This window comes from Amblyomma americanum, chromosome 3, assembly GCF_052857255.1.
Source record: "Amblyomma americanum isolate KBUSLIRL-KWMA chromosome 3, ASM5285725v1, whole genome shotgun sequence".
In the NCBI taxonomy this organism is placed as follows: Eukaryota; Metazoa; Arthropoda; class Arachnida; order Ixodida; family Ixodidae; genus Amblyomma; species Amblyomma americanum.
This window is the reverse complement of record NC_135499.1, coordinates 19,969,438-19,988,532: the sequence shown is the minus strand read 5'-3', so window position 1 is coordinate 19,988,532 and position 19,095 is coordinate 19,969,438. Positions and strand designations below refer to the sequence as shown.

Genomic DNA, 19,095 nt, shown 5'->3' with positions numbered 1-19,095 from the left:
CAGTAGTGGCCATGCTTATGCAGCCATAGCGAGAAGCAGATTTTGGGACAGTCGGCGAGTTTAGCGCACGCACAGTGCAAGAGAAAGTGCTTTGTGAGAGGCAGCTCTCGTTATGGTGGAATACAAAAGCAGGTGGCTGTGCAGATAAACCCCTCATCTTGCTAGCACATAGGTTGCCAGTGTCTTTGAAAACCCTTTCAAAGACCTTGAGAGGCCTGCAGTTTCTGTGGTTCCTTGAAAACCCTTCACTTTTTTGTATTCTAAAAGGCATCAGCCATAATGCTTGCCCTGAGTAATTTTTTTTTTCCTTATCAAAATGGTCATGTTATGGAGAACTCCACTAGTCTATAGCTTTGGTGCAGGGCTACACCCTGAATGAAAACAACTGAATTCCCCACGGAGTGACTCAGCACTGGCAATGAATGCGTGTGCGCATATGTGTTCATGCCTGAGTATGACTCCTGAATGGGAGTTAATCGTGAAGAGGGCTTTTCTTGTTTTTTGTGCCACACTTTGGTTAGTGCCAGTAAGCGATCTTATTTCTTCAATGCCTTTCTCCCTAGAGGGACCATGAAATGATATTTACTGAGGTCAGGAAAACCGCATGAGTGATCTGTATTCCATGGCTCGGCACGGCACAATCGGCGATCAGAAATGATGCTCCTCCTCTCCCTCCTTGGCCCATACAAGCCAGTGCAGCAGAAGAAAAAGAACAGTGGGGACTGCACCCCGTCGCGCCCAATTAGAAGGCTCGCTCTGGTTCCCCCCTCTATGCCAGCAGGGTGAAGACGCGCAGTAAGGTGTCGTCTTAATCTGTTGCAAGCAGCAATTATAAGAAATTTTTTGTCCAAACTAGGGTCCTACTGTGGAATGTCAATACACGTTAAAGAACCTCAGGTGGTAGAAATTTCCGGAGCCTTCCACTATGATGTCCCTCATAGCCTGAGTCTCTTTGAGACGTTAAACCCCTATAAATCAAACCAAAACGGGGTCCACCCACAGTTTTTGTTTGATTCAAATACTGACAAAGACCACCTCTATGGATTTGTTGCTTTAGAATATGACCATCGGAATCATTTCAGGGTCCCTTTATTAAACTTTCAGTTGTGCCTGTGTTCTTTTCCCTGTTGACTTTTACATTCCTTCCATGCTCATTGGAGGCTGCATGCCCAAGCACATAAAATGAATACAGTGCCCAACCAATTTTTTGGACTCCAGGGAGTCCAGACTTTGATTTTTGGACTAATGTGGATGCCAGTGGTACTATGGAGATTTTTTCCAACAGGGCATGTAATGCGAAGGCAACATAACTGATGGTCGTTAGATGTAACGGGGTGGATTCCAAGAGAAAGGAAGTGTAGCAGGGGGCGGGAGAAAGTTAGGTGGGCGGTTGAGATTAGAAAGCTTGTGGGGACAGAGTGGACAGCATTAATTGAAGGGGCCTTTGCTCTGCAGTGGGCATAGTCAGGCTGATAATGATGATGAAATTGGACAGACTGGCTTGGGCAGGCTCAGCTATTTGTTTCCATTGTCGCCACTCAAGTTAAATGCCACACTCTTCGTTGCCATCGAGGTGGCCTACAAAGAGGAGCGCACAACTCATGTAAAACGGGACAGAAGTGTCCTCCGTGGCTTAGACGATTGTGACGGCTGTGGTGCGCAGTCAGCGTGGGGTTGAGGATGCAGCTGGAGGTGCTCGCTGCTGCTCCCACCTTCCTAGCAGTTCCCTCTTTTAATCTTTGCGACCATTTGTTTCTTTAAGAGGCAAATTGTTTTCACTTCTCACGGCACGTTCGCGGTAAAATCTGCGGCGTCTCTCTTAGCCTGGTATTGTTAACATGATCTGTTGCACTTTTGAATGCCTGACTCTGACTTAAATACAATTTAATATTATCACTTGCAAACGAAATGTGGTGAAATGGCAATGTTTGCAATTTTTCAGGTTGGTTTTTCGCATGAATGGGATTTCTCTTAAGGTCACGGATTATTCAGACTCATCAGTTAATCAGATTGTTTATCAGGTCCTGCCAAGTCAAGAAAAATCGATTGTGATTATACCCCAGCCAGGTGATGTAGTTGGATCTAGGCATACTGCTTGTCGGTGTCATTAGGCTCTCTCGAATGTCTCATGTTCATTGCTCTTGAGCTGCTTGCCTTGACCATGCACCTCATCACCTTTGTTTCAGTCCATTGCCATATGGAAAAGAGTGTGCCAGTGCTTTGAGGAAATGTGCCGACTTGAAGACGGGGCCATGCCACCTGAGGAGCATTCGACCAGTGTGGAGTGTGTACCTTCAGTGGACATAGCAGACAGTGTTATGCACTGAGAACGCGGTGCCATTTGACTGTTTTTATCTTCTCTTTTCTTTTTTGACCTGTATGTCCTGTGCAGTCATTCCTTTGGCACCATTCGTGTCTGATGAAATAAACATGTTGTGTACAGTCGCCTATGCGCCTCATAGGCATGGCCTCTTGCTGAGAGGTGAACGACGTCGATGCTATAGGGAGTGAATGCTCATCGCTGCAGCATGGGCGGGCGACGCTGAGATCACTGGGCCAGGAAGGGCCGGCACAACTTGCCAGGGGGAGGAACAAGCGGCTGTAGAACAGAAGTCGGTGAATAAACTGTCCTGATTTTTCAGGCAACAAGGCAGAAGTGGCAGCATCATCTGCGGAGACGGTGTGAGCCGCTGAAGTACTGTGCCGCGTTGAAATGATAGCACGCCAAAGTGCTCTGAAAACGCCACCGTTGGAGTGTCTAAGAGGTGCTCATCACGTGGCGGGAGCGGAAGCTAGTCAAAGAGCGCACAGGGTAGCGCCCACCAGACTAGCAAGTCGCACCAAACCTGAGGGATGCCTTTGACGTCCTATTGTGAGCAAAAGTTATGAGATCCCTGCCAGCACATATCGATTCATGCCAAGCTGCATAGGAGCACCACCTGATGAAGCACACATGGTGTTGAGACAAGCACACTGGGGCATGCCGATCACGAGCTGCTTGAGATCGGCATGTAGGCATGATGGCTGAATGGCTGGGGGCCAAAGCAGCGATGCGCTGGCTCAGTGGCGGGCTGCAGTAGCTCAGATCCAGTGTCACCAAGTATGTAGTTCCAGTGACCACATTTATTTCCCCGTTGTGAGTCGGGCGCCAGGGAGGCCACATCTGTGAGGCTGGGAGCAGGGTTCATTCTCCAGTGCCAGTCCGACTCTTCTTCCTTCCGCATGCCTATGCAGTGGCTCTGCAAGTCTTCTAAATGTTATCATAATGAATCAATCATAACTATAAAACATTACAAATATATTTCATGCACAGGAGTCAAAACTTTCTCACCATTTTGACAGTAAAGATGTTTTTTACCTAGCAGTACTTGCAACTAATTCTCTGATTGTGCCTGCCATAGATTGCATGCACAACCCCATTATTGTGTGAGAAAGCTTTTCTTATTACCCATACACCGCTATCATTGATGTGACACATTCAAGTAATGCAAACACAAACTGAACAAGCGGGGGGGGGGGGGGGGAACCTCTGGGAGCTTGCCAAGCTTTATCCATACGAAGACGAGTCCTCCTGATATGTTGGCAAGCTGCCTGGGGCTTCCCCCTCCTTTGTTCACTTTGTTGCAAGAAACCTATCTACCTACCCTCTTTATACTGTGGACCCTTAATTAATGGCTGTATAAGCCGTGGTATCTCTATGAAGGTATCAAAACGCGGCCGCGGCGGTCGGGTTCGAACCTGGGTATTCCGGTCGCGTTTCAGTGGAGGCGAAACGCAAAAGGCTCCCGTGTGCTGTCCGATGTCTACATCGGTGCACATTAGATCCCCATGTTATTGAACTTATTCCGGAGCCCTCCACTACAGCACCTCTTCCTTTCTTCTCTCAGTTTCTTCTTTATCCCTTCCCTTATGGCGTGGCTCCTGTGTCCGCTGAGATGTAAGACAGGTACTGCACCATTTCCTTTCCCCAACAAGCAATTTAATTTAATTAGTAGCCAAGCACTCTAACCGCGGGATCAAGATTGCAGAAAGAATTTAAAAATTGTTTTTTTGGGGGAAACAAAATGGCGCAGTATCTGTCTCACATGTCGGCGGACGCATGAACCGCACTGTAAAGGAAGGGATAAAAGAGGGATTCAGAAAGGAAAGGTGCCGTAATGGACGGCTCCGGAGACCACTGAGGATTTTAATGTGCACTGACGTCGCACAGCACGCGGGCGTCGTGTTTCGCCTCCATCCAAACGCGGTCGAATTTGAACCCGGGTACTCCAGATCAGTAGCTGAGCACCCTAATGGTGGCCGATCATGTGATCAAATTGCTGCAGCATCGTGAAAAATGTGGTCCCCCATCACTTGACCGCGCGCGCGCAGTCGTAGGGCCGGCACGGCAGCCATTTTACCCATCGCGTGGGCGTTCCGCTGTATAGACGACTTGCAGCACCGCATTGTGGCAGCTTCCATCTTTGGTCACGTGATCAGGCCGCCATTACACGCCTCCTGACTGCTCGGTGCCTGCCTCAAGCGCTAGGAATGGAGCCATTAGAGCAGAATCAGAAAGAGGATCTACCCGCGGAACTCGGGAAAAGAATAAAAACCTTGCAGATACCAAGAAACATGCATCCAGAATACCACAAATCAAGAATAGCAAGATACATCCATGATGGGTATGGAAAAGGGGCAGGAGTTGCATAATTCGAACCCGGGTACTCCAGATCAGTAGCTGAGCACCCTAATGGCGGCCGATCATGTGATCAAATTGCTGCAGCATCGTGAAAAATTTGGTCCACCATCACTTGACCGCACGCGCAGTCGTAGGGCCGGCACGGCAGCCAGTTTACCCATTGCGCTGGCGTTCCGCTATGAATGGATACGGCTGAACCCTTTAAATCGGGCGGTGGCTCAAGCCACCTAGCCATGTCTTGTGAAATTTTACTCCTGTCTTGCCTTTAGCCACCAATCGTATAACCTTCGCTTGGTTACTTCTAACCTCTTAAAATCCACTTTCCCTTCACTATCCCTAAACCCCAATGCCTTGGGTAAGTCAGCCCCGCTGCTTTCCACTGTAGGGTGAAGCCCTTTACAGAACAGTATCAGGTGTTCGGCCGTTTCCTCCTCTCCGCACGCAATGCACAAAGTGTCTATCTCATGGTACCGGACTCTATACGTCTTAGTCCGCAAAACTCCAGTGCTGGCCTCAAACAACAAAGAGCTTCCCCTACAATTATCATAGATATTTTTTTTGACAATTTCCTGTTTAAAGGTCCGGTATGTTCCCGGTGCCGATTTCGTCAGCATCCCTGTTTTCCACAGAGCTCTCTCTGTTTCTTTAACCTTTTTCTTAACCGATAATTGCTGATTTGCCCCCTTACTGCTGTCCAGATATTTGCTTGTCAATTTTCTAGTTCGCTTTCTCCATTTCGTGTCAACATTCTTTATATACAGGTATCTGAAAACTTTCCTAGCCCACTGCTTTTCCTCCATCTTTCTCAATCGTTCCTCAAATGCTATCTTACTGCTAGCCTCTCTGCTCTCGAAAGACGCCCATCCCATATCCCCCTGTACCCCCTGATTTGGTGTATTGCCATGTGCTCCCAAAGCTAACCTCCCTACTCCCCGTTGCCTAATTTCCAGCCTTGCTTGAACATCTGGCCTCATATACAGGACCGCATTCCCGAAGGTCAGGCTAGGGACCATCACCCCTTTCCAGATCCCTCTTACCACCTCATACCTATTGTAATTCCACAGTGCCCTATTTTTCATGACAGCTGCATTCCTACTAGCTTTATTCATTACATATTTTTCATGCTCTGTCAGATACTCAACACTGTTAATTATCCACACCCCAAGATACTTGTACTCATTCACTACTTTTAGCACGAACTCCTGTATTCTATGCTTGCCGCCCTGTTCATTAAATATCATGACTGCAGATTTTTCCTTACTATACTTGAAGCCTAATCTATCTCCCTCTGTACTGCATATGTCTAACAACTTCTGCAGGTCTTGCTTGTTGTCAGCCATTATCACTATATCGTCCGCATATATTAGTCCCGGTAATGTCTGTTTAATCCATTCCCCTTGCTTGAAAAAAGATAGGTTGAAGCCTAGTCCGCTCCCCTCTAGCTTGGTCTCCAAACCTTGCAGGTACAACATGAACAACGGGACAGAGGACATCCTTGCCTAAGCCCCCGCTGTATCTCTACAGTCCCTGATACATTTTTTTCCCATTTTATGAGCACTCTGTTACCCCTATATATATATCTTTTAAAAGATTAATTACTCCATTTTCCACATCCAATGTGGCCAGTATGTCCCACAAATGCTCCTGAATAACGTCATAGGCTCCCCTAATATCCAGAAATGCTAGCCATAAGGGTCTGTGTTCCTTTTCCACAATTTCTATACACTGTGTCAATGAAAATAGATTGTCCTCCAATCTCCTTTGTTTCCGGAACCCATTCTGTAGTTCCCCTAACACACCCTCGTTCTCCACCCAAGCCTGCAGTCTATCCTTTATAATCTGCATCACCACCCTGTAAACCACAAATGTCACTGTTATGGAACGGTAGTTACGTCAGCTTTGTCCCCCTTTCCCTTGTATATCATGTTCATTCTACTTAATCGCCATTCATCGGGGACTGTCATTTTATTCACTACCTGTGTTAATGTTTGCTTGGATTTTGGTCCTAGCTTCTTTATTAACGTAATCGGAATACCATCTGGTCCTGTTGATGTGCCACTAGGAACCTTCTCTGCCCTTTCCCATTCGCTTTGTTCAAGTGAAGCTATTGCAGTAACCGGTCTATCTTCCTTCGATAAATTATGTGCAACATTTCTTTCTTTAAATTTTTCTGTCATCCTTGTTCAGTGTGTTTTATCACTTCATCCCATTCTAGTCGAATACCCTGATCTGTAACAATAAACCTTTGTTCTAGCCTGGTCTTATTAATTATTACGCAATGCATTTAGATGCTTCCAGAATTTTTGAGCTGCCTTTCTATCCTTTTTATTTACTTTTGACATCCATTGGGCTCCCATTCTTCTCATTTTCTCATTAATCAAATAGGATGCTTCTCTTCTACACTTTATGAAGGTATCCCATTTTCTGTCTACTTCAACTTCTGCTTCCCCCCTCTTAGAATATCTGTGTTCCCTGGATGCTTCCTGACGTTTCTCTATCGCCCTCTAGACCTCATCCCACCAACTCTTGGGTTTGCATCTTTTCCCTTTTAGCTTTACTCGCACCTTAGCTAGCTCTAGCTCCAGTAATCGAATTAATTTGGTATAAGTCCATTCTGTTTCACTATCCTCAAAAATTACTTTCTCAATTTGTTTGGCTGCTGCTTCCAATTGCTTTTCTGAGTAAAAATTCCCCTCTGAATGTTCATCTAGCTTCACTCTACTTTGGTTTCTCTTCTGAAACTCAACATGATGCTCAGTGGTTAGGGCGCTAGACTACTGATCCGGAGTTCCCGGGTTCGAACCCGACCGCGGCGGCTGCGTTTTTATGGAGGAAAAACGCTAAGGCGCCCGTGTGCTGTGCGATATCAGTGCACGTTAAAGATCCCCAGGTGGTCGAAATTATTCCGGAGCCCTCCACTACGGCACCTCTTCTTCCTTTCTTTAACTCCCTTATTTATCCCTTCCTTGACGGCGCGGTTCAGGTGTCCAACGATATATGAGACAGATACTGCGCCATTTCCTTTCCCCCCAAAACCAATTATTATTATGCGCTTGTGGTCACTACCTAGACTTCTAGACCCATGTCCATCAATGCTCATTACCCCTAATCTATTATGGATCCTCTGTGACATTAGTGCATAATCTATTGTCGAGTGCAGACTCCCTACCTCCCATGTTATGAGCCCTTCACACTTCTCGGTACTGTTGCATAAAACTAAATCATGCCTGTCACACATGTCCTGCAGCATGCTTCCTGTCGAATCTGTGTACCCATTCAGGCCTTCTATATGTGCGTTCATGTCGCCTAATATAATTATCTCGCCCAGTCCTCCTAGCTCATCAATGTCGCTTGCAATACATTCTAACATTTTCCTGTTTTCCTCTTTGCCATTAGCTCCTGTCCACAGGTATACAAAGCCGAGGAGTGTGCCCCCGTGCCACTTTTCTTTTTAGCCATAAATGTACCTACCTTGCATCCCAGTTTAACCCTTTGGAAATTCTTACTTTTATGAATGAATGCCCCAGTTCCACCTCCCTTTCTGCTGCCCTCTGTTCTATTGCAATATTCCCATGCGTAATCAGGGTTACAGGGAGGTTGCTCCATGTCTCTAGGATGCGTTTCCACTAAACCATATACCATTAATTCTTCCTGCCTTAACTGTTCTATTTCCTCCCATTTCAGTCTATTCCTGCCACCTTGCTATATAAACGGCTTGCAGCGCCGCATTGTGGGGGCTTCCATTTTTGGTCACGTGATCACGCCGCCATTACACGCCTCCTGACTGCTCGGTGCCTGCCTCAAGTGCTAGGAATGGAGCCATTAGAGCAGAATCAGAAAGAGGATCTACCAGCCGAACTCGGGAAAACAATAAAAACCTTCCCAGGTGAAAATTTGCTGCTGGTTTTCTGTTGGGATCCTACTGGTCCCAGTAGTACTGGTTTATTAGCACATTCCCAGCAGCTGATGGAACCAGTAGGTACTGGGGCCATTAGCTTCCATACAGCACCGAAACATTACATTTAATTCTGTGTAGATAAATCATTCATGCAATATATCCTTTAATTTTCGAAATTTACTGAAACTTTGAAACAAATAGTAACTTCCTAAACGTTAAGCATGCACAAACAGAAATAGCAAAAAATGCTCGAAACCAAGGGTAACTGGTAAACTCACCCTGCAGGACCATGCAAATCTACCCATAGTAGGAACACAAGTACAGCTTTAAACCCCACTTGAAAAGCAGCTATAGCAAAAGCCCTATAATATACATACAACTTCCAAGTGTAACTGGTACTCACATTCTAACACCATATGGCCTGCCTCATGCTTATATATCACTCAAGATGGGTCTCCAACAGGCGTTAATGGGGAATGGTTAATAAACAAAGCGCTCCCATTAAATTTTGACACTATTCAATTTTTAGTGCTCACAGTCGAATAGATTTAGCTGCAAAATTCTGTTAGCTGAAGGATATTGTTACCATGCAAACAAAGGAAAAGGCCTCCAAAAAGAACAGCAAAAAGGCCTGATGCTGGAATTAGTGAAACCAATAGAAAACCAGTAAGCACCTTGCTGGAACCAGTACAACCAGCAGAAAACCACTACAAACACCCTGCAGGAACCAGTGCAACCAGCAGAAAACTAGTAAGCACCCTGCTGGAACCAGCACAACCATACGTGGTTTTGGGGGAAAGGAAATGGCGCAGTCTCTGTCTCATATATCGTTGGACACCTGAACCGCACCGTCAGGGAAGGGATGAAGGAGAGAGAGAAAGGAAGAGGTGCCGTAGTGGAGGGCTCCGGAATAATTTCGACCACCTGGGGATCTCTAACGTGCACTGACATCGCACAGCACACGGGCGCCTTAGCGTTTTTCCTCCATAAAAACACAGCCGCCGCGGTCGGGTTCGAACCCGGGAGCTCCGGATCAGTAGCCGCGCGCCCTAACCACTGAGCCACCACGGCGGGACAGTACAACCAGCAGGTTTCCTGTTGGTTCCAGCCGAACCAGTAGAAGCCAGTAGGTTCCCATCAACAAATTTTCATCTGGGCTTGCAGATACCAAGAACCATGCATCCCGAATACCACAAATCAAGAATAGCAAGGGGCCCTCCACTACGGCACCTCTTTCTTCTTTCACTTCCTCCTTTATCACTTCCCTTACGGCACGGTTCAGGTGTCCAACGGTATATGAGACAGATACTGCGTTTCCTTTCCCCCAAAAACCAATTATTATTATTAATATACATTCAGGATAGGTATGGAAAAGGGGCAGGAGTTGCATGATTCGGACCCGGGCACTCAAGATCAGTAACTGAGCGCCCTAATGGCAGCCGATCATGTGATCAAATTGCTGCAGCATCGTGAAAAATGTCCCCCATCACTTGGCCGCGCGCGCGCAGTCGTAGGGCCGGCACGGCGGCCAGTTTACCCATCGCGCTGGCGTTGCGCTATATAGACGGCTTGCTGCGCCACATTGTGGGGGCTGCCATCTTTGGTCACGTGATCAGGCCGCCATTACATGCCTCCTGACTGCTCGGTGCCTGCCTCAAGCGCTAGGAATGGAGCCATCAGAGCAGAATCAGAAAGAGGATTTACCCGCGGAACTCGGGAAAAGAATAAAAACCTTGCAGATACCAAGAAACATGCATCCCGAATAAAATAAATCAAGATTAGCAAGATACATTCAGGATGGGTATGGAAAAGGGGCAGGATCGAGTTGCATGATTCGAACCCGGGTACTCCAGATCAGTAACTGAGCGCCCTAATGGCGGCCGATCATGTGATCAAATTGCTGCAGCATCGTGAAAAATGTGGTCCCCCATCACTTGACCGCGCGCGCGCAGTCGTAGGGCCGGCACGGCGGCCAGTCTACCCATCGCGCTGGCGTTGCGCTATTAGACGGCTTGCAGCGCCGCATTGTGGGGGCTGCCATCTTTGGTCACGTGATCAGGCCGCCATTACATGCCTCCTGACTGCTCGGTGCCTGCCTCAAGCGCTAGGAATGGAGCCATCAGAGCAGAATCAGAAAGAGGATTTACCCGCGGAACTCGGGAAAAGAATAAAAACCTTGCAGATACCAAGAAACATGCATCCCGAATAAAATAAATCAAGATTAGCAAGATACATTCAGGATGGGTATGGAAAAGGGGCAGGATCGAGTTGCATGATTCGAACCCGGGTACTCCAGATCAGTAACTGAGCGCCCTAATGGCGGCCGATCATGTGATCAAATTGCTGCAGCATCGTGAAAAATGTGGTCCCCCATCACTTGACCGCGCGCGCGCAGTCGTAGGGCCGGCACGGCGGCCAGTCTACCCATCGCGCTGGCGTTGCGCTATTAGACGGCTTGCAGCGCCGCATTGTGGGGGCTGCCATCTTTGGTCACGTGATCAGGCCGTCATTACACGCCTCCTGACTGCTCGGTCATAGCCTCCTATATGTTTTCATGCCCGCCCACTGAGGGGAGGAACAAAGCGCGCCGTCCGTACCGCCTAGTTCATGCGCCGATCGCGCTGCCAACCCATACCCAGTCCCAGAGTAGACGACGCGACAACGCTGCTTGCGCGCGCGCTCGTGGAGACACGTTTGGCGTTCGTATTCGACATGGAACTATTAAATAAAATCGCACGTTGAATTGATGTTTGTACACAATGTGCACCGGAAGTAAGCAACACAAAACATGTTGTGGAGAGCCAGCCCTTCCCTAAAAAGTGCCTAACTGTGAGATCATAGCTCACAGTTTGAGGGTCTTTCGTGACAGCGGTTTTATTTCAAACACTTTAGCCATGTCGTGTTTGTCTGTCGCCTTCATTGCAAAATTTGTTAAAATTGGGCAAGAAAACTTCGTCAGCAACAGTTGTAGCAGGCTCTCTTGGTGTCCTGGCGTCGAGCACATCAAGGTTTTGCGCTCGCGGAGTATTGCAGCGGCATTACTCACAGCCTCCTTCAAAGGGTGATTCATGTGCCTTCTTCTTGCGAGAAGAACGCAGATAAATTTCTCTAATGCGTAGAGAACCGCTAAAAGTTGTCCAGATGGGTAGATGAGTCCACCGCGGTCCTGGTGCTTTATCAGCGAGTCCGAGGGCGCCGAGGCGTTTGGCTTTGCTAACAGGCTAACGCACTCCTCACAATCGATCTTTTCTTGTACAGCTCTTGCCAAGTAGCCGCCGACCATAGCCAATGCTGCGACATCTGGAGTAGGAAGCAGAGGCTGTCCTCGCTTGAGTCGCTCTGTGAGCCCTCTACATGCATCTGCAGGGAATTCCTCGCTGGTTCCTTCCCTTGTGTTTTTCTGTTGCGGCAGCGTTGACAAGCAATCGCTGCCTTCTGCAGCCATTACGTTGCTCGTACTTGACGCCGACGCGATTCCAGTCTTCAGAGTCTTCTCGATACCTGAGAGAACAGCTCGGGCATCCGTTTGATCATTTCAGCCTGCTGACTTCCTCAGCCAGCCAAAAAACGTCTCGATTGGATCAGACGACATTTTCCTGGTTAAAACAAAGTGAAAGCACATCTCTTCAAGAAGATACCGAATGCACTCAACATTTGAACGAGTTGTCATCGCCAGACCTTCGTAAGTCTCCTTGGTTAGGAAGTTCTTCGCCAGGCACTGGCTTTTAAGGTCGGCCAGGTAGTCGAGAAAGCTTGTTTCAAGCCAGATCAGCCGTTCATCGCTTGTAGATTCGAACTGCTTGCAGTCGGCATTGTTCTGGTGTATGTGCTGGGTACAATTGCTCACGTCCATGAGCATGAACCAGCGGTGCATGGTGTCCATAAATTCAACCGTCGGTCCGACACCAGCGAAACTTGCGTCGCATGTGTGGCCCGCTTGCTCTTGCAGGAGCTTCAGTGCAGCTGTCACGGCAGGAGACAAAACTTGAATTGCTCTTTTCACGTTCATTTTTTCAATATTTGTGGGGAACACGTGTTTCCTCGTTAGAAATCGAACTGGCTTTACAAGGCTGCCTTGCTGCATTTTGTAGAGGCTCTTCAAATGGCTCGCCGTTATTTAGCCGCCTTTTCCAATGTCACGCGACAAAAACTGCGATCGCACGTTTTTGACTAAGTGGCACTGATCGAATGCTAAGAAAAGCTTTCGATTCGGTGTTCCTGGGTGCTCAATGCAATGCGTGAGGCTTCCGTTGCATAGAAGTTGGAACGCTAAGACATTGATTTTGTGATTGTTAGTGACGATGCGCACGAGGAAAAATCCTATGTCTTCAACTTCCTTCAGGACGTGTCGCATGAGCGTGTGTAGCTCGCGGCCAGTGCAATTTCTCGTGAAAAAGTAGGCCACGGGTATTTTGAACGAAACTGAAAGGCCGTTGAGGACGAAGCACAGAAGTGAGTTGGCTAGCACAGGCTCATTTGTTGTTTCCTTAGGAAAGCTCCCACCGTAGTCTACTTCGCCGATGAAGGCGTCCCTTTGTTTATGGTAAAGTAGCCTCTGTTTCACGCGCATTTCGTCTACAATCAACGAGCACGCTCTGGCTTGCGATGAGGGATGAGAAGCGAGCTCGGTTGACAGCCTTTGCTTCACGAGTTCCGTCACGCCGATTTCTCCACGCGATGAGCCCATAAAACGCTCCAGAGTGCTTCGACTGGGCAGCTGGAGAAAGCCAGTAGTCCTTATATGCTCGTATGCGCGAGTCGAGAGGTTACGTAAAACCACAGCATGGCGCACTGTAAGATCAGACCACATAGGTTTCGTTTTCCCGAAATTCTTAACTTGTTCTACTAATACTGACGCAGCCAAGTCATCCTCCTTCAATTTCTCGACAACTTGGAGGAATGCATGAACAAAGGACTCTTCCTTGAGCTTTTGTATCTCCTGTTTGCAGTTGTCGACCGTATTCTTGAGCCGCTCAATACGCGCGTTTAAGTCTCGTTCTTTGCGCTTCCACTTTCGTTTTTCCACTGTCGAAACCGAGAATTGTGAAGACACCTGCACTGCTCTGTCCATTCGCACAGTCGCGGTGATGCAGCGCTCGCTAGCGCCGTTGTTCACGGCTGGCAACGGTTCGGTAGCGGTGCAGTCGACAGGTGACAAATCTTCAAAGCCGACGTCAACAACCGGCAATTCGTCGAGCGGATGCGGACTCGACTCCATTTGGTTGTCGACTGCTCGTCGCTTCGGCGGTGGTGGGTTGGCTAGCGCAGCAGCCTCGCGCTTTTTCACTGACGCATCGCTTCTGTCTCTTTTTTTAGGAGGCTGCAAGTACGCCGGATATTCTTCGAAAATGCTGGGGATAGCGTCTTTCTTAAGTTTCCGAATTTTGCAACCTTCCTTAAAGTCAGAGGAACTGAAGTGTCGGCTGCATACAGTCGAATAGCACGACGTCGTATTCGGTGCCCAGTTTTCACGAGAAATGACTTTTAGCCATTTTGCGCACAGTACCGGATCACTTGGTATTTCGTGGAACGATACGCCCGGCGTCCGTTGTTTGCTGGATGACTTGCAGCGTGGCACACAGCAGTACGGCATCTTGTCGGGCGCAGGACACCACAACCGATTCCACACTGCAGATAGAAAACTGATTGGGTATAAAAAAGAAAGTAACACAAAGAAACGATAAGAACTATGCATCGTAAATCGCTGATTTTATAGTAGTAAAGCAATATACATTGCAACGACGCCAACAACTAACACGAGGTCGCGGAAAATCTAGTAAACAAACGGTCGTTTCATTTGTGTACACTGCTCACAAATTCGGTCATGTATCCCTGATATTTCAAGAAAAAAAATATAAACATGCTGCTGTCGCAAAACGCACACACTTACCTGCAAACAACACGACGGAAATCGCGCAACTCTTGCTTTACGGATCGGTTTGGGTGCTTCGATGGGCCTCGACGCCTAACTGTGTCTGCGAGAGCGAGAGCAAGTATGGGGTGCGAGCGCCTCTCGCGGAGAGCCGAGGCGTAAATCGAGAATTAAAGGAGAGGGCGACGGATGGTCTCCGCACTACCACTGCGCGGGCATCTATGGCTCGGTGCCTGTGGGGTCCCTAGTATAGCGAACTAGAATACCTATCTAGTGGCGCGAACGGAGGCGCGCGGCAGCGCAGCGGCTGAGGCAAAACGCCTCTCCTCGCCGCAAGGGGCGCTACTGCGCCTTTTTCTAGCCCCGCGTTGCCACTGCCGTGGTGCTTCTCACATGCGGAACGGCTCTCCGGGCGCTGAACTGGCTGAACCGAAGTGTTTTATCTGCGTTCTACGTTTCTGCGTGGCTCCTCGAGCTGTAAACTGTGAGTGATCCGGAGAAAAATCGTCTTGCTTTTGTGAAGTTCGGGCTATAAAGGCACTACAGAGAGGCACGATGCCGAAAAGGAAGACGGACTCCCATTGCTTTGCTCCGGGCTGTCGGAGCGGTTATCCAGGAGCTCCTAAGGCGTCTTTGTTCGCCGCTCCCACGGACGACGAACTTAGGAAGAAGTGGGAGCGCAATCTGCGAAGAGATGACAAACCTTTCACTGAGTCTTCAGCGGTCTGTGAGCGCCACTTTGAGCCCGAGTGCATATTACGGGACTACATACACATCATAAATGGCTCCGAAGTGCGACTTCCCCGTGGGAAGCCGTCACTGGCACATGGTGCGGTGCCTACCCTCCTGCCTGACTGTCCGTCTTACCTTTCTGTCCGAAGAGCGAAACAGAGGCCAGAAAGAAGGCCAGCAACAGCAAGCGTTTCGGTGCCCAGCAAGAAGCCACGACAGGACGCACAGAATGAAAGTGCAGATGTCGCGCAGGAAGCGCTACGTCAGCCTTTAACAGATGTTTCGATTTCCGAGCTGAACGCTCTAAATGAAGCTGCAGGCCCCACCGAGTGCGAGCCCTTCAGAGTTAACATGCTTCGAGGAGTGATGCTTCCCTCAAAAATCTGGTGCCGGCTAAATTGCGACAGTGACGCCAGCGTGCTCTTCGCAACAACATCGATACGAAGAGACACCAAACTTGAAATTCTTCACGAGAAATCCGTGCTATTCTGCGCATATGAGGACAAATTGTCTGCGCAAATGTTTCTTTGGGTTGCCTTGTGTGGAGACTTCACTATTGATTCACTCACTGCCGCGAATCGTGTTCTGCGAGAAGCTGATGCCAGCACTACCTGCAGAGGGGCCACGACAAGTGTGGAGTTTAGGGGCATGTCGCACATTCTAACACCGAAGCTACGGTCTGCATCAGCCACATTTGGAGGTTTTGTCTTCAGCACAAGGTGCATGGGAAAGGTTTCCTCACAAGGTAATTTGTACATTGCAACCTTTATTGCTTTTGGCATCTCTGTTCCAATATTTCACATCTAAGTCATACATATACATGTACACAGAGTTTTTTTTTTTAGGTGCAGTTTGTGAAGAGTGCAAGTCCACACGAAAGTGCCTTCTTAGTAGAAAGTCGCGTACCTCAAAACCGAGGCTTCATGTATCTAAAAAAAAAGTTACTGCTAAGCGACTAAAACTGGAAAAACAAAAGGCAGCACGACTTCGAAACTGTGCATCAGCCATGCAGGATCAGCTGGCAGCAATGGAGGCAAAAAATGCAAGGATTTCCGAAGACGGCTTTAATGAGAGAATAGCAAGCCTTCCAGCCAAACAGCGTGAGGCAGTGCATCATGTTTTTAAAGCTTCGCAACGTAAAACTACCCATGGCATGAGGTATTCAAATGAGTGGGTGCTTGAGTGTCTGATGATGAAAATGAAGAGCCCCGCACTGTATGAGCACCTTAGAAAAGAAAAAAATACTTGCCATCCCCAGCAAAACAACTCTGAGGAAGTACCTAAAGTCATACAAGACAGGCTTTGGTTTCAACATGAAAGTACTTGACGTGCTGAGCGAAAAGACTAGCTCAATGGATGAGTTCAGGAGACATGGAGGTCTCATTGTAGACGAAATGAAGTTGTCTGAACACTTGTCGGTCACTACGACGGGTCACATCGAAGGTTTTGTAGATCTTGGCCCTTTTACATTAGAAGAAGATAAACACACTGTCTGTGACCATGGGATGGTTGTTATGTTTATCCCATTTGTTGGCAAGTGGACTCAAGTGCTCCGCAGCATTTGCCACGAAAGGAAACATAAAAGGAGCTCTACTCACAAAAATAATGCTGGAAGCTGTGATTTTGTCAGAAAAGGCAGGTTTGAAAGTCGACTTTATCACGTCTGACGGAGCCACCTGGAATAGGAAGATGTGGAATATGATGGGCGTCCGCACATCTCCAACAAGCACGAAGTGTGGTGCACCACATCCCATGGATCCAGAACGTCGGCTCTATTTTCTGTCGGACTTCCCTCACTTGATAAAGTGCCTGCGCAATGGCTTGCTGGCTTCCGACTACTTGCTGCCAGAGGGTCGTGTAAGTGCTGTACACAGGTTGAACCACATTATTTTTTACTAGGAAGAGAACAACTATGTAACATATTTTTTTTACATTTCAGGTGTCACTGAAAAGTGTCCGCAGAGCCATTGCTCTTGATGGCAAAAATGTTGCATTACAAGCCCTGTACGGGATCACATCTAGCCACACAAATCCCAACAGTTTTGAGGTTCAGAGGGTGTCTCTAGCCTTTCAAGTCTTCAGTGACAAAGTCGTTAAGGGGCTGCAGCTGCACAGGGCTGATATTGAAGAGACCTGCGGGAACATTTCGGCTACTCTCCATTTTTTTGAGTGAGTAGCAAAACTTATTTCTTTGCTGCTAAAAACTTTTCCATCGTAACGACCATAAGACAGTCTCGTTGTTGTGTATTGTTTCCTGATTTGTGCTAAGCAACTTATTTCTGTTTCAGGACCATCCGTGATCTGATCCATGTGATGACATCTCGCTTCACTACCTAGGCTCTGCATCCCAGTTCTCCATCTGTTGAAAAGCTTTGCTCATTTTTGTTGCTCCTGAGTGCATGGGAAAAACACACTAATGGAAAGGAGGGCTTTTTAAGCCAGTCCACAGCTACAGGACTACGTGTTGCACTGTCTAGTGTGCTGTCACTGTTGGAGTACTTAACAGAACGTGCAGGCTTCAACTACCTGATGACCAGTAGGCTAAGCCAGGATCCAGTTGAACATCTTTTTGGAATTTTGCGCCAGTCTTCTGGGTGCAATACCCACCCAACACCACAGCAATTCATAGTTACTGTGAACTGCCTTACATTCAACAACCTTGCGCACTCTGTTTCCACGGGAAACTGCGAGCCTGGCATCCTCAGTTCCCTATTGGATGCAGATGCTGGCCAGCAAAGCTCCCATAGTAGCAGGCAGGAACTTGTTGATAAACTGCTAGATGCAAGCAACATAGATGCAGCAAATGCAGTGCTCCCGAAATTACCCCCAGACCATTCCACTTGCACTGTGCCATCAAGTGACAGCCGGCTAATATTTTATATAGCCGGTTATGTGGCCAGGAAATGCGTCCTGAAGACAAAGTGTGAAAGCTGCCTCAGTTTGCTTTTGTTGACCAAAGAGGCGGCTGGGAACTTAAACCTAGCCCCGTTCACTCGCATGAAAGACAATGGTGGTCTTCTGTATCCCGCTGCCGCCCTGTACAAATTTGTAGCTCACCTAGAAAATGCGTTCACAACATGTTTTAGCCTCCTAGAACTACATGCAGACAGTATAATTGATATTGTAGATGTGGTTAAGGCAAAAACAGAGCTTCGACTTGGCTGTCCAGACCACTGTGAGAATGTTGCAACCGAGCTCACTGCTTTTTACATAACAACCCGCCTTCACTTTTTTATGAAAAGCATCAATAGCAGCAACAACCGGAACCGTTAAGCTTCTAAGTATCTGAAAATGAGTCGATGCACTTAGATTTGCGAAGCACCCTGTTAGGGTAGCTGCAAGGCCAGCCTTGTTTCCACGGATGAAATTTCTATGTAACCTAATTTAGGCTGGTTACGCCAATAATGTGCCTGCCATTAAACCAATATTTTCTTCAGTTTTTCTTTTACATGTCCGCACTTGCCAATAAAAGTATAATGTTCGCCTCTCGTGTATTATCAACCTGGCTTATGTCATGAATACACTGCAAGTAAAATTTTCCGAAAATTGGGGTTGAAATATTTTCAGTCATGGGTAAAATTTTCTGAAAATGCGTTTCTGAGGCCGCTTAGCCGTCTCAGGAAAAAAAAACTGATTTCCGTAAGACTAGATAACACGTAGGCGCGCGGACAGATGAATGAGGGGTGCAGTTCTCTATAATTAAGTCGCCGCGGTGGCCCGGTGGTTATGGTGCTCGGATGCTGACCCAAAAGACACCGGTTCGATCCCGGCCGCGCCGATCGCATTTTGATGGAGGCGATATGCTAGAGGCCCGTGTACTGTGCGATGTCAATGCACGTTATAGAACCCGGGTGATCGAAAATTCCTGAGTCCTCCGCTACGGCGTCCCTAATAGTCTGAGTTGCTTTAGGA

At 47.8% G+C, this 19,095-nt stretch overlaps 1 protein-coding gene across 3 annotated transcripts in view; it reads left to right on the top strand.

The window, feature by feature from the left end:
* The window catches only part of LOC144124470 (sorting nexin-4-like), a 129,664-nt gene extending 127,219 nt beyond the window's left edge, over positions 1 to 2,445 (top strand). For 2 of the 3 annotated variants that reach the window (XM_077657158.1, XM_077657157.1), the window contains one exon: positions 2,187 to 2,445. In XM_077657158.1, coding sequence (XP_077513284.1) covers positions 2,187 to 2,327 — 141 coding nt within the window. In that variant the 3' untranslated portion in view covers positions 2,328 to 2,445. The remainder of the gene's footprint in view (positions 1 to 2,186) is intronic. The other variant, XR_013313191.1, reaches the window with a different exon arrangement.
* The last annotated feature ends 16,650 nt before the right edge of the window (positions 2,446 to 19,095 follow it).